Raw genomic sequence first — 16047 nt, 5'->3', positions numbered from 1 at the left:
CAGAATCCCAGCTCTAATGCTATTTACAAATTTGCCTCAAAGTAATTTGTAAGAATTTAAGAAGCCCCAGGAGGTGCCTGGCTTAGCATAATCCCATCTACTCAGGAGGCTGAGACAGGAGGATCACAAATTGGAGGCCAGCCTGGGAAACTCAACAAGACCCTTTCTCAAAATAAAAAAGAATTAGGGCTATAGTTTAGTAACAGAGCACACTTTGGTTTAATTCCCAGTATCACAAAATTAAATACAATTTGAAAATATAAATGTTATCAGATGCAGTGGCACATGCCTGTAATTTCAGTGACTTTGGAAGTTGAGACAGGAGGATCACCAAGCTCCAGGCTAGCCTCAGCAACTTAGCAAGGCCCTAAGGACTTAAGAGACACTGTTGCAAAATAAAACATTAAAAAAGGAACCGGGGGGCTGGGATTGTGGCTCAGCGGTAGAGCGCTAGCTTAGCATGTGCAGGGCCCTGTGCTCGATCCTCAGCACCACATAAAAATTAATGGATGGAATAAAGGTATTGTGTCCAACTACAACTATAAAAAATAAATATTAAAAAAAAAAAAAGGGAGCTGGGGATGTGGCTCAGTGGTTAAGTGACTGCGGGTTCAATCACCGGTACCAAAAAAAAAAAAAGATACTCTGGGCTGGACTGCACCAATCTGGTAGCTGTATCACTAGTGCCACCAGTGGCCACAGAGCCACATACTTCAACATTCTTCTCCTTACCCTGAGCTCCTGGCTCTCCTGCGACCTAGACCTAGACTGTGGGCTTAGGGATCAGAGGTACACCTTCTCTCTCTACATCCCTTTGGTGTCTGGCACTGAGAATCAGTTCATCCCTAGTTACCGAAAATGTGCCGGGTACGGACAGCACTAGCCATGGGGACAAGTGCAGGTCAAAGGTCTAGAACTCAGTTTCACAGAGCCCTTTATCCTGAGGAAATGGAAGAACTGCTGATTTTAACCCATGTGGCAGCTACTGAGACTCAAGAATCAAAGGTCAGGTAGCTCCATGGGATGCCAGACTATGGAGGACCACGGCACCTCAGCAACCCCGTGACACAGCAAAGACAATACAACAGGGACAACCAAGGGGGCAGGCACCCGGCCACATCTTCCCATCTGCCGAGACCTGAAGGGAGGACAGAAAGACCAGCGGTAACATGAGATACCTGGCTCCACCTGAAGTGGACGGTCCTGGGGGCAGGAGCTGCGGTCCCAGATGGGAGAGGCTGGAGCGGAAGAAGGGCTGGCTCCCCAGGGCAGGAGGTGCCCCACCCCAGGGGTTGGTTGTGTTCAGCCTGGGTGCAGACCTGGCCCCAGAGAGCGAGGGTTTGTTGTACGGGGCAAAGGCCTGGTGGGCCCCAAAGACAATAGCGGTCCTGTGGGAGCCCTGGGGCACAGGGTACGCAGGGAGGTTAGTCATGGAGTGGCGGTAGCGGCCTGACACAGGGCCAGTTCCGCTGCCGTGGAGGCACTGATGGCAAGAGCAGGCGACTCCGGTGTGGCCCGGTGGGGCAATGACAGTGGTCACTGGGTAAGGCGGTCCTGCCTGGCGCCGCACGCTCCGGCAAAAGCTGGACGTCTTGTTGGTTTGCGTGTGGGTGGCATAGTTGACAGTGTAGTTGTAGCCCAGGGGAGCCAAGTCCACAAGCTGGTTGCCCCTGGCCATCTGCTGCTCCAGATAGTCGCAGACGCTGGCTTCATAAGCGGTCCAGGAGCCGTCGTCACTCAGCCACTCCCAGGTGATGCCCCGGCCTGGGGCTGAGTGCTGGGGGAACAGGTGCCTGCGCACAGCCCGCATGGTGCCTGTTTAAGAGGAGCAGGACCCATGAACCCAGAGCGGATAGTCACCCCCAAACCCGGGGAATCGTTTTTTTTTTTTTGGAGCTGGGGACAAACCCAGGGTCAAATGCATGCTAAGCATGTGCTATCCCACTAGATACACCCCCACAGCCAAACAAAATAAAGTGCAGGTACCTAAGGATTGGTGTTGGCTATTCTTTTTTTCCCCCTATTATTGAAGACTGAACCCAACAGTGTAAAGCTGCATCCCAACCCTTTCTATTCTGAGATAGCCTCAGCTAAGATGCTGAGACTGGTCTCAAACTTGCCATCAATTCTCCTATTTTGGCCTCCAAAACCACTGTGATTACAGGCATGTGCCACCCCCCAGCTGTGCTGGCTATTCTTTTATGGGTTTGTGTAAAAGCAAGAAACTGGGGCCCAAAGGATCAAGTGACAGAGGGAGGGAGATTCACATTCCTTGGCAAAGAGGTAATGCTAGATGTTTGGGTCAAATAATATGGCTCAAATTTGATAAGGCTTTTTGGAATGAATAATAATTATTTTTGGTGCTGGGGACTGAACCCAGAGCCTTAAGCATGTGCTGTACCACTGAGTTACATCCCCAACCCTCAAAATATTCTTTTTTTTTTTTTGTACAGGGCTTAAATCCAGGGTGCTTAACCAATGAGTCACATCTCCAGCCTGTTTTTAGTTTTTTTATTTTGAGACAGGGTCTTGCTGAGTTGCTTAGGGCCTCGCAAATTTGCTAAGGCTGGCTTTGAACTTGCAATCCTCCTGCCTCAGCCTCCAGAGTTGCTGGGATTATAGACATGTACCACAGGGCCCAGTAGTAATTCCCTTCTGATAATTCAGTCTCCTGACCTTAGCCTTTGCCTGGATCCCAGCTTTGGGGAAGTGGGGACACCCTTAGTCCCCAAACCACATGTCACTCTACTGTCTAAGCATGGCTCCCCCTTTCAGAATAAAGTTCAAATTCCTTCCAGGGAATGGTAAAGTTCTCCTGCTCTGTAGGTTGGTCTGTCTGTCCCAGTGACCTGGCTGGCCGAGCTGAAACTTCAAAGTGGCCTCAGCCAGTACCTAACAGTTCGCAGCCTGGTGAGCACACATAGTTGTCTACTGCCATCCACCATGTGTCATCAGTCCTCTCTTTCTCAAATTTTGTGTTCAGCCTGGGTGCAGACCTGGCCCCAGAGAGCAAGGGGTTGTTGTACGGGGAAAAGGCCTGGTGGACCCCAAAGAACAAATTTTGTTCTCCTGGGCACACCATGAAGCTAGGGACTGTCATCCGCACCCACCTGCCCTGTGCTCTGTTAGGATGCTGAACAGGGTCCCTGGTTTCTACCCACTGGATGACAGCAACCCCTGCCCACCCAATCATGAAAACCAAAAAAGTCTCTAAACTCTGTCAAATGTCCCCGAGAACAAAAATTACCCCAATCAAGAACCACTAGATTGAAGGGAAAGGGACAGCTCCAAAGGAAGCTGATGGCCCCATTTTCAGTAATACTAATCCAAACACATCACAGATTTAAAAATACAGAAGTAGATGGGCTCGGTGGCACACACTGCAACTCCAGCAACTCAGGAGGCTGAGGCAGAGGAGGATCCCAAATTCAAAGTAATCCTTAGCAACTTGCCCTCACAGCACCACACAGAGCGCCTCCCTGTGGCCAGCCGGGGACCTCAGAGCCCTGAAGGCCAGGGCAGACATTCCTGGTTTGGGAGACAGGGGGAAAGGGTGAGCCACAACTGGCCAACGTGCTCCTACAGCACATGTCCTCTATGAGTCACCTGGGGGAAGCCATTCTCCCGCACAGCCCCTAAACCCCAGTAGTGTTGTTTCAGGAGTAGGATTAAGCTCTGCAAGTCACATCCACAACCCCCACAGCACAGCACCTGGCCCAAAAGAGGCATTCAGATGTGTACCAGAGACAGAAGTCTTACCAGTGTCCTGGCGGAACTGGGTCCAACTGGGGAGGTCGATAATATACGGGGCCAGTGAGGGGTCAGCCTGGCCTAAAGGGATGCTGTGGGCCAGGCTCCCCAGCCCGAACCGCTGGCCCTTCTGCTGGACAAACTGTTGTTCGATGTAGCTACAGACTGTGGCACTGTAGGGGTGCCAGGTCCCCAGCCCATCCTGCCATTCCCACACAGCCACTGCCACAGGGCTGGTGTACACCTGTGCCAGGGAAGGGCTTGGGGCCATGGCCATCTTCCCCGGGACTCCCTCTGCTTCCCCGATGCCTTCAGACCACTCTGGGCTGCAGTCTCAGGTTCATTGCCCGGCGCCTCCAGCAGACCTGGGAACAGGACAGTCACAGCAGTTAGTTACTCATGCACATCTGAGGCTGGCGCTGAGGATCAGGCCTTCTCCCTGGGGGCATGTGAATAAGCAAGTACCTGATGCGTCTCTGTTCTGTCAGCCAAGATGAATTCCTAGTTGTTTCTGTAGCCTACTTCCTTATAGGAAGATGTAATTTGGGTTGCTAATCATTAGCCCAGCTTGTTACCAATGACTTTCCTCTGACCCAAATCCTCAGTTGATCCTTTCACTGTCTATATTTTTGAGTCCCCGCAAATCCTTGTGGTTAAGCCCATGATGCGTGAGGCATCCAGAGCTCCCGGTGCAGGGAGGTACAAGTGAACACCCACTATTACTATAGATGAGGAAGCCGTGTGTCTCAGGAAGGACCAGGGGCCCAGGACCCCCAGGGACAGGGGCAGACCTGAGGCTGAAGCTCAGGTCTGGCTCCTCCAGGTCTCCAGGTGCCCCCAGCATCACTGACCACAAGGGACACCCCAGATAAACATCAGAATGCCTTTTCCAGCCTTCCCACACCCAACTCCCTATGCCTGGACCTTCCTGACCAATGGTCTCCCAGGACAGCTTCTCCCAGTCACCTGTCACAGACAAGAACTCTACTGACCAGGCAGCTACACACAAGCACGAAGCTGGTCCATGTCCTGCTGGCCAGCAGATGGCTGCTGCCCATAGCAGGGGCCTCGCTATGTGCTCAGTATCCAACACACCCTAGTTTGGAATCTGACTAAGTGGCCCTGGGCGAGGACACCAGGATGCACCTGCAGCTGTCCCAAGAGAGGTCTTCCAGCACACCATATCGTGATGGCCCCTGAGCACTGGTACAAAAACAAAGTCCAACACTTAGTGACAATACCAAAAGAAGGGGCTGGAGGGCTGGGGATGTGGCTCAAGCGGTAGCACGCTCGCCTGGCATGCGTGCGGCCCAGGTTCGATCCTCAGCACCACATACAAAGATGTTGTGTCTGCCAAAAACTAAACAATAAATATTAAAATTCCCTCTCTCTCTCTTTAAAAAAAAAAAAAAAATGGGGGGGGGCTGGAGTTGTGGCTCAGTGGCAGAGCGCTTGCCTACCAAATGTGAGGCATTGGGTTCCATCCTCAGCACCACATAAAAGTAAATAAAGAAAATAAAGGTATTGTGTCCATCTACAACTAAAAAAAATTTAAAACAAATTTAAAAAAAAAATACAAAGAAAACCCCCCCAAAACAAAATTACTTGTCTCTGTTAATCCCTAGGCTGACAAGATGGCACTTTTTTTTTTTTTGGTATCGTGGACTGAAACCAGGGGCACTTTACCGCTGAGCTGCAACACCAGACCTTTTTTTTCTTTTTTAAATTTGAGACAGGGTTTTGCTAAGTTAACCCAGGCTGACCTCAAACTTGTGAGCCTCCTGCCTCACACCTCCAGAGTTGCTGGGATTCTAGGCGTGTGCCTCCATGCCTGGTGACAAGGCAGCATTTGTCCCACTTTAGGAGAGGAAATCAGGGGACTTGATTCAAGGTCACACATGTACTACTACTAAGTGGCTATGCAGAGCAAACCCAGATTGAAGGCCATTTCATTAGAGAGGAAGACTCAGGAGGATCAGCCTTGAGCTCCAGATCAGAAAGGGAAGGAAGGGAGGGGGCCGAATTTCAAGCAGTCAGAGCAACCCATGCGGGACCCTACTTGGGACTCTATGCTAATAGGGTCCAGCTCACACAATCTGCTGATTCCCACAACCACTTCCTTAAGTACAAATGACAAATTCCATCCCCATTTTGTAGGTACAGAAACAGAGACCCAGGTGGTTGCAAAAACTTGCTCACAGGCTAGAGACGGGGCTGGCTGCAGGGGCTTCTGCTGCTGACTCCAGAATGCACTACACTCAGGGCTTCAACGAGAAGGCCAAGTCTACTGCCTAGCAGCGAGTAAGGTCTAGAGTAGCCTGAGAAAAAGATGAGGTATGGGCTGCCGCAGGCCCACTATGTCATTTCACCAAAGGCACCTGGGTTCACAGAGCCTGCTCGCTCTCACTGAGAACAGAGATATGACAGCCCTTCCTCGTGCTGCTCGTGAGGATTCAGACAGACCAGCAGCATAAGTCTGCACACAGCATTAGGCCCACAGCAGATGCCCACAAGTCCCAGCCTCCCTCCCTTCCCCTCTAAAACCCACCCACCCCCCAAAGTGTGGCTGAAGGATGGCAGCAAAGGGCTGCCACGAGACAGAGGTGCACCAGGCCTGAAAGCACTGAGCCACCTGTGGGTGCCTGGCCTCCTTTTGGCAGCTGCCAAAGCCTCCAACTAAGGATTGCACCTTGGTGCCCAAGGGTGGCTGGCCTACCTCAGTGTCTGCAATTACAAGTCTCCAACCACACTGCAGCACAAATCAGAGGACTGGTTTCAGAGCCAGGTCCTCCTGAGGTGTCGCTCACCTCTCAGGCAGCCAGGACCTCCAGAATCATCGGCCTTGGGGTGTGTTTCAGCATGCTCTGTCAGGGTGTAAAGCTCCCACAGACCCAGGACCCCTGGGGTCCAAGCCCTGCCAGGGTGCTAGAAACTCAAGACAGGATGACATGGCTAGCGATCTGCTTGGCAACCAGCCCTGTCCCCACTCACACCGAGCTCTCCAGTTTTGGAACTTTATGTTCAGCCACATCTACTTCTAGCAAGCCCCAGAACACTCTGGCTACTCCCAACCCCCGCCACTGATCCCACTGGTGCCTGAGTTCAGGCTTCCACCCTCTTTCTACGGGATGCCTTGAGCAAGGAAGCCCATCTTTCCAGACTCAACCCCTGTCCTTCTGAGCCCTGGATGCACAGCCTCTCAGTGAGAGATGACTCCACCCTCCTGTACACTTTGCTACAGAAGCCACATTGAGGCCCCCACGACTGCACTTACTGGATTTGGTCTCCCCACTGGAGCAGGGAACTACCAGAGGGCAGAGTCTGGCCCACCCCAAGCTGAGGCTGCAGCTCCTCAAAGCTCCAGCACTGCGCGGGGTCTGAAACCAAGGACAAGGGAGGGGTAACCTTCAGTGCCAGATCCCAGCAATGAGGCACAACACAGCCCTGGTCAACGCACCCGCCCTCCCTCGGGAACAGCCGCAGCCACCTCAGAGCTGGAATTCAATAACCTAGTTTCAGAGCCTAATGATGGGGCCATTTAGGGTGTTCTTAATTGTGAAAATTATTATTATAATTAGCTGTGGAAAAAAGCTTCAATCTGGAGGCAACTTACCCCACAATATGGGAACGTTCTCCCAGTACTTGAGATTCAACCCAGGGCTTCATGCATGCTAGGTTAAACCCCAGCCCCAACATAGGAAATCAATCAATCAGGGAAGGTCTTCATGAGGAAATATGAATCAGTCTTGAAATGTTTACGAAAAGCTTATGAAAGTCCTAAGGACCCAAGTAAAAGAAATGCAGAATCCATAACTTCAGAGTACACTGAACTCTCGGGTGGGTAAGCACGCAACACACCTACCGTGTGGTGAGCAGTATGCCTGATGTTTTTCTCACCAACCCTCTCAACCCCCTCAGCCGCCTTCAAAGGTAGAAATTAAGCCCAGTGCTGCGGTACACACCTGTAATCCTTCAGGAGGCTGAAAGAGGAGCACAAGTTCAAGGTCGGCCTCAGCAATTGAGGGAGGCCTTAAGCAACTTAGTGAGACCCCATCCCAAAATAAAATATAAAAAAGGGCTGGGGATATGATTAAGCACCCCTGGGTTCACTCCCTAAAACCAAAATAAATAAATAAAAATAAAGAGGGTTGATGTAGCTCAGTGTTAGCTGCATCCCTGGTTTAATCTTCAGTATCCCCCCCCCCAAAAAAAAGTAGGAATTATCCCTATTTTACAGAGAAGCCCCAGGAGATTAAGTATTTACCCAAGATCAAGCACCCAGTCTATCCAACCATGAAGTCCATGATGTTCTTTCTACTTTATATAAGCTCAGTTTTAAAAAGCCTGGAGGACTGGGAATGGACTCTGGTTGCAGGCAGAGCCCAGTGGCAGAGCACTTTACTAGCATGCATAAGACCGGGGTTCCTTTCCTAGAACTGCATTAAAAAGAAAGCATAGAGGGCTAGGGTTGTGGCTCAGTGGTAGAGTGCTTGCCTAGCACACACAGGGCCTTGGGTTCGATCCTCAACACCACATAAAAATGAAATAAAGATATTGTGTCCACCTACAACTAAAAAATAAATATTAAAAAAAAAAAATGCAAGCATAGAGTTCCAAACACTATTGATTGGAAACTAGTACAACCAGGTGACTTCGAGACCTCTTCCCACCTGATTCCCCAGCATAGGACGAACTTTCCAACCAAATCCACCTTACCCCTCAAGCAATTTTATTTTCTTTCTTGTTCTTTTTTTGGGAGGAGACGGAGGAGGCACTGGGGATTGAACACAGGAACACCTTCCCACTGAGCTACATCCCTGGCCCTTTTTCTATTGAGACAGGGTCTCACTAAATTACCCAGGCTAGCCTCTAATCTGCTATCCTCCTGCCCCAGACTCCCACATAGCTGGGATTACAGGCTTGCACCACTGCCCCCAACCCATTTTCTGAGCTACCTCAGTCCTTTAGATGCTTTCCAAGAAGCAAGGGCCTAAAGCTCCACACCCCACATCAGACACCACAAGCATGACCTGTACACAGAACATGACCTTCAAAGATAAGTGCAGATGGGGCCCTGTCAGGAAGCCTCTCCAAAGACTTGGGAAAATCAGATTCTGAACACAAACTAATCAAAAGACACATTCTACTTTAGTAGAAATTTTGTTTAGAAAATACAAATTAAAGCTAGGCGCAGTGGCACATGCCTGTAATCCCAGCAATTTGGGAGGTTGAGAAAGGAGGACTGAAAATTCAAGGCCAGCCTCAGAGATTCAGCAAGTCCTTCAGCAACTTAGCAAGACCCTACCTCAAACTAAAATTTAAAAAGCTGGGGATGTAGCTCAGTGGTAGAGGGCTTGCCTAGCATGTCTGAGGTCAGGGGTTCTGTCCCCAGTACCACAAAAACAAACAACAGAACCTGTGTGGTGGCGCAGGCCTGTGATTTCAGAGACTCGGGAGGCTGAGGCAGTAGAAACACAAATTCAAAGCCAGTCTCAGCAATTTAGCAAGGTCCTAAGCAACTTAGACCCTCCCAGTCTTAAAAAAAAAAAAAAAAAAGAAGAAGAAGAAGAAGGGGGGGGGCTGGGGTTCAGTGGTAAAGTGCCCCTGGGCTCAATCCCTGGTACCAGACAAACAAATGGAAAAAGATTAGGGCTGGAGGTGTAGTTTAGTAGTCAAGTGCTTGCCTTGCATGCCAACACCCCAAAGTTGATCCCCAACAATGCAAATAAAGAAAAAAATAAGGGCGGGGTTGTGGCTCAGTGGTAGAGTACTTGCCTCGCATGTGTGAGGTACTGGGTTTGATCCTCAGCACCACATAAAAATAAACACAGAAAGATATTGTGTCCAACTTAAAAAAAAAAATTAATGTTTAAAAAAAAAAGAAAAAAATTAGATACAATGGGAGGTTTTTTTTTTTTTTTTTCTGCATATGAACTTGCAAATTTTACTTAATTTCAGTCCTCAGTGCTGGCAACAGCCAATACTTCACACTGCTGGGAAGGACAACCAGAAAGCCCTGGGTTCAATCCCCAGCACCACCACTTAAAAAAAAAAAAAAATCCTGTCAGAAATTCCACAGCATGAGGCTGAGTACATATAGCTCAATTGGTAGAGTGCTTGCCTAGCATGCACAAGGCCCTGGATTCAATCCCCGGTCCCACAAAAGAAAAAAAAAGAAATTCTACAGCATGAATATTCACACTTCTACATATAGAAAAGTCTCTAAAATACCAAATGCTGCCAAGTGCACCAGTACACACTTGTAATCCCAGCAGTTCCAGAGGCTGAGGCAAAAGGATCACACACAAGTTCAATCAAGATCAGCCTCAGCAATTTAGCAAGGTCCTCAGCAACTTATCAAGACCATCTCAAAACAAAAAACAGAAAGGGCTGGGGTGCAGCTCAGTGACCAAGCACCCCTGGGTTCAATCCCTAGTACCAAAGTATAGATAAATAAAATACCAAATGCTCTGTGTCTGTGTATAGCACTAGGGGGTGAAGGCAGGGCCTCCAGCACACTAGGCAGGTTCCCTGCCACTGAGCTACTTCCCAAGCCCTTTTTCAAAAATTTTATTTTGAGGTAGGATCTCACTAAGTTGCTGAGGCTCCAAACCGAACTTAGATCCTTCTGCCTCAGCCTCCTGAATTACTGGAACTACAGGCATGTGCCATCAAGCCTAGCTTACCAAACACTTTCCGAAGATCATAACGCTCACCAAATTATTTAGTAATGACAGGCCTTGTCAACTTACCATGGCACCTTCTTGCCAAGACACATCCCCGAGTTCCAAGAAAATGTAAAATTCAAACCATCCCAGAGCCTCAAGATTACACTTGTCCCGTAAGTCCAGTAAGACGGGGTTTTGATGGGCTTTCTTCCCCTTTTTTTTGAGTGTAGTGCTGGGGATGGAACTCAGGGCCTTCTGCATGCAGGTAAGTGCTGGAACCCTAACCCTTTGGGCTGGGGCTTTGGCCTTGGAAAGTGACTGTTCAAGCCAGGCCTGAGTTTCTGTGAGAAGGTGAGAAACAAACATCACCTGTCCCTTGCACTCTAGGTGGTGGCCAGATCCCAAGTGAGCATTCCTCTTCTGACAGGGGCCACACTTGAGCCCTCCAGGAACAGGTCTGAAGAGAACCTTCCAAGTGTGAATCAGAAAGCCACACAGTACCCAGAGTTCAGGCCCCAGCATCCACAACTGCCCCCTGGGCAGCCACCTCCTCCAGAATCAAGAACCTGTGATTCCTGCTTCGCCCAGAGTAATCTGACCACCGGCAGCAAGCTGGAGGACACAGCCCTGGTTCTCAGGCCTACCAGGGCCAAATTGGGGGTGCGGCAGACACAGTGGTAGGCCTAACAGCAATGGCCCTGGTGGCAAGGCTTCCCCTCTGCCAAGCTCTGTGCTAAATACCTTCTAAATGTCCCTGCTTGGTCCTGCAGTCCAGAGCAGCAACTACCACGTGCACTTGGTAACTGAGGAAAAGGTGGCCAAAGAAAAGAAGCATTTGCCCAAGACACTAAGGGGCCAAGTAAACCCAATTGTCTCTAGAATCTTTGTCCTTCTCCATCAACACAGGGTACACTGATGAGGGACAAACTGGCCTGCACATGTGTTTTGTTTGACTTACAGTTTTGTTTTTTAATTCAGCCAGTGTTTAAGATTTGGAATATTCACTACTTTAAAAAAAAAAGTTGGCGCAGTGACAGTAATTCCAGAGGTTCTGGAGGCTGAGGCAGGAGGATCATAAGTTCAAAGCCAGCCTCAGCAACTTAGCAAGACCCTAAACAACTTAGTGAGATCCTGCCTCAAAATAAAAAGAGGGGGATGTTGCCCAGTGGTTAGACATCCATGAGTTCAACCCCCTGTACCAAAACAAAAGATCTGTTGATCAACAAAAGACACTTATATAAAGGGGATAAGTAAATTACAAGATGGGTAAAGATACACACAATATACACGAGGGACAGAGCTCCTGTAAATCAATTTTAAAAAGCACCAAGAACCCCACAGAAATACTGGCAAAACACATGAACAAATACTTCACAGGAAACACGTATATCAATACACCTAAGAGATGTTCAATGTCAGGGATCAGGGACCTAAGAACCAAGATCCATCCCAAAGACCGCATTTCATACCCATTTAATTAGCCAAAACAGAAAAGTCTGCCAAGGGCAAGTTTTGGTGAAAACGTGGAGCAACCACCGGCCTCTCAGCTGATGCTCAGGTGGAAACCCAGGGCCCATATCCAAAACACTGAACATTTACTTACCCCAGGACCAGCAAAATACCTCTCCATACATTTATGTTCTTTTTTTTTTTAGAGACAGGGTCTCAGTTGCTTGGCAACTCGCCATTGCTGAAGCTGGATTCAAACTCTCGATCTTCCTGCCTCCACCTTCTGAGCCGCTGGGATTACAGGCGTGCACCACTGTGCCCAGCCTCCGGTTTATGTTCTTGCCAAGGCATAACACAACACTTGCATGGAAATATTCAGGGCAGGGTGCTCAAAGAATAAACCACGGAAGCAACGAAGTGCCCATCAATGATGATCAGCTGAGAGAAGGGTGATCCCTTCACACCATCAATCTTATGCAGCAGTATAAACACATGAGCCCAACAACACCAAACAGTCTGCATAAATCTTAGCAATATAACCTCACATTTTTACTTTTCTTAGAAATACACAGGTATAGCTGTGCACGGTGGCGCATGCCTGTAATTCCAGAGGCTCAGAAGGCTGAAGCAGGAGGATTGTGAATTCAAAGCCAGCCTCAGCTATTTAGCTAGGCCCTAAGCCATTCAGTGAGACGTGTCTCTAATAAAATACAAAATAGGGCTGGGGATGTGGTTCAGTGATGAGGGCACCTGAGTTCAATCCCAGGTACTCTCCCCACTAAAAAAAAAAAAAAAAAGAAGGGCTGGGGTTGTGGCTCAGTGGTAGAGCTCTCGCCTGGCATGTGCGAGGCCCTGGGTTCGATCCTTAACACCACATAAAAATAAATAAACAAAATAAATGTATTAAAGAAAAAGGCCCTAGTGAAGTTTTTGTGCTAAAATTCCTCCATGCCCCAGAGCTCTGGTGTTTACTGTGTGTTGCTAAACAGAATACCTGATACTGGGTAACAAAAAAAAAAAAAAAAACTGGCTCATTAACTCTGATGGCTGGAGGGTCCAGATAATAACGGAGAAGTGTAAAGGGAAACTGAGGCACAGGAGTGCCCAAGCATGTGGGGTGGCCACTCTATCAACCTGCTCTCTGGAGAACTTGGTCACTCCTGGAAGGCCCAATCCACTCCACAAAACCATTCATCCATTCATGAAAGTGGGCCCCCATGGTCTAATGACCTTCCAGAAGGCCCCACCTCTTAAAAGTTCCACCACCTCACCACCACACTAGGATCACATGTTTCCAGCATGTGATCCTTTGGGGGACAAACCACAGCACCTGTCAGGACCCTCCACTTACTCTGCCCCACCTACCTTTCCAGCCTTCTCTGCCCTCACCCCACTTGCTGCTCTGGTCACAGAGCCACCTAAGTTGATCCAGCCCTGCCTGGATGCCTTCAGAATTCTACAAATGCTGCTGCCCTGCTGGGCTTCCTCCCTGCTTTCGAGTTCCACTCCTCCTCCACAACCCAGCTAGGGGTCACTGTCTAGAACTTTCCTGACCTACTACTTCCTACTCTGAGAGGGGGCTCTGCCCTGTGTTCCCCTAGAGCCACACTGACAAAGTCTCCTTACTAACTGTGGGGTGTCTTGTCTTTCCACCCAAACAAGTTCCCAGAAGATGGAGATCTTGTCTGGCACCCAGGAGAGGTTTGTGCAACCAAAGAAATGAAAATTCCCATTCCAATACATAAATCTTGACTTATGTCCTCCATCCCATAGAGCGTGTCCCAAAGTCAAAAGCATCCTCTAAGACTGGTTGGACAGGAGGAGTTGGCAATAAGCCACCTGAATTTATCTAGCAATCAACAATAATTCCCAGGATCTCTCTCATCCTGGTGGAACTGCACCCTCCGCAGTGCCCATCTTCTCTACTGAAAACTAGATTGCATCGGCAGCAAAGTCAAGTTCCCCCTGCCTCTCACCTGGTCTCTCTGGAGAGCTGGCACAAACTGTCCCTTCTTGATGGAGACACCAGATCTTTAGGAGGAATAACTTGTTTGAGTTCCCATCTTGATATGAAATGCAAACAACAAAAACCGGGCAAATCTGAAGGGCCTGCTGACTCAGCGACACAAATTCCAAGCACCTTTGCCAACAAGAAGATGATCAGGTTTTAAATTGAGAAACAGCAGTTAGGAAAAATGAGTGCACAGATGTTGAATCGGTGTGCTGTGGCTGGGGACTGGAAATAGCCAGATTTATTCTCCAACAGCCTGGGCAGAGCAGAAGGTAGAGTCTTTCTCAGCCTACTCAACAATCAAGGGAATGGTTAAAAAAAAAAAAAAAAAAAAAAATTGAGCCCTTTCCCAGAAGGACCTAACAGGACTTCTGAGGCCAGTCTACAGCTTAGGCATCCAGGAATCAACGCACCAGAGAGGGCAAAATTTGGCCAAGATCACACAGCAAATGAACAAGGGGCCTGATTACCCGAATAGCTTAAGCTGACCCTGATTCTGGCTACCAGAAAATCTACTTTCTAGAACTCTAAAGGAGCTAGGATGGCACGCAGAAATATTTTTAGTTCCTCCAGGGTCCACGCCTCTATACACATCCTATTTCAATGTTGTTAGCACTTAGGGAAGTGAAGCCAGCGCGGAGGACAGCAGCTGGCCCAGAAAGACGGAGCTCCAGAAAAAGAAAGTCCTGTAAATCCTCTTCAGCTACACTAAGGACCCCTTCCAAGTGACACAGGAGCTTGCGGGAAGGGAGAGCCCAGTTGAGAAGCGAGGAGAGACGCAGAGTTTGGAGGCAAACTCCTCCCGAGTGCAGCCCCGGGCCCAGGGAGTCCTACGCCGGGACGCAGACCCCAGCAGAACGCACACCCGGGCCAGCGAGCGGTGGCAAGGTCCCCCCAGCGCCTCCAGGTCCTGTGAGACCCGAACTCCCAGGGGCGCGCCTCCCCGAGAGTCCGGTAGTCCCCTCCCCGCACTCCGTGTCCCCAGCTCCGGGCAACTCAGTGCTGCGACTCGCGCCTCCAGGCGTCCAGTCCGCCCAGTCCCCCGGGACCCCGGGCTCCCCTCCTGCCCGGCCCAGCCGCCCTCACTCGCACAACCGCCCCCTTCCGGTCCCAGCTGGGCTCGGTGTCCCCCACACACACACCTTCTGCCCTCGGGACCCCTGCCCGCCCCTCTCACCGAGGCTGAGGAGGCCGAGGGGACTGCCTGAGAACACCACCGCGCTCCGGCTGCAGTCCAGCTCGGCCTGGGAAGAGATCCGTCTGCGGCTCCCGAGTCCGACCAGAAGGTAGCCGGAGTGAAACTCAGCGTCGCAGCTTCCGAGTGCCGCGCTGCGCATGCTCGCCGCGCGGGGCCTTCTGGGAATTGTAGTTCCGGGGGCGAGGCGTCCGTGGGGCGTGGCCGCTGGGAGGGGCGGGGCCGAAGTCACACCTGCCTGTATGTATACAGTCCTTAGCTTGTTTGCTCATTGACTTCCTCCTTCATTAATTACTAACACATTCTTAAAAAAAAAAAAAAAAAAAAAAACTTTTATTTTTTTTTTTTCTGAGATGGGGGTGTCTCGCTATATGTGCCCAGGCTGGCCTTGAACTCCTGGGCTCTAGAGATCCTCCTTCCTCAGCCTCCTGAGTAGTTATTACTATAGACCCTTACCTCCATGTCGGTTTTGACTCATTCAATTTTTTTCTTTTTGCTGTCTTTTCTTTATTTATTTTATTTTATTTTATTTTGAGACAGGGTCTCGCTGGCTAAGTTGTCCAGGCTCTCCTAGAACTTGAGATCCTCCTCACTCAGCTTCCAGAGTCGCTAAGATTACATGCGTGGGCCACCAAATTCCTTTCTGACTCATTTTATTTCATACTAGAGGTTGAACCCAGGGTTACCACTGAGCTCCATTCCCAGCCCATTTTACTTTTTATTGTGAGACAAGGTCATGCTATGTTACTGAGGGCCTTGCTAAATTGCTGAGGCTGGCCTTGAACTTCTGATCCACCTGCCTCAGCCTCTGAAACCACTGGGATTACAGGCACTCACCACCATGCTGGGCTCTGACTCATTTCAAATAGTGTTTTCTGGTACATACAAGCTGCCAGGTCCTGTTCTGTTAGAAATAGCAAGGTGCCGCAAGAAATCAAACACCATGCTCCACAGTGGGTAGGCACAGTGTTTAC

At 49.6% G+C, this 16047-nt stretch overlaps 1 protein-coding gene across 7 annotated transcripts in view; it reads right to left on the bottom strand.

Moving 5' to 3' along the window:
* Positions 1–15143, bottom strand: part of Dtx2 (deltex E3 ubiquitin ligase 2) — a 32324-nt gene extending 17181 nt beyond the window's left edge. For 4 of the 7 annotated variants that reach the window (XM_027952854.2, XM_027952858.2, XM_027952857.2 and 1 more), the window contains exons 1-3: positions 15056–15143; positions 3760–4115; positions 1179–1815 (exon numbers count right to left, since the gene is read on the bottom strand). In XM_027952854.2, coding sequence (XP_027808655.1) covers positions 1179–1815; positions 3760–4027 — 905 coding nt within the window. In that variant the 5' untranslated portion in view covers positions 4028–4115; positions 15056–15143. Of the gene's footprint in view, positions 1–1178; positions 1816–3759; positions 4116–4215; positions 4946–7024; positions 7113–13843; positions 14008–15055 lie in introns of those variants that run through there. The other 3 variants (XM_027952855.2, XM_027952856.2, XM_071605561.1) reach the window with 3 other exon arrangements.
* Positions 15144–16047: the final 904 nt, after the last annotated feature.

Source organism: Marmota flaviventris, chromosome 19 (genome assembly GCF_047511675.1).
Source record: "Marmota flaviventris isolate mMarFla1 chromosome 19, mMarFla1.hap1, whole genome shotgun sequence".
NCBI lineage: Eukaryota > Metazoa > Chordata > Mammalia > Rodentia > Sciuridae > Marmota > Marmota flaviventris.
Note: the sequence above shows the minus strand (reverse complement) of the source record. Positions and strands in the feature narration are given on the sequence as shown.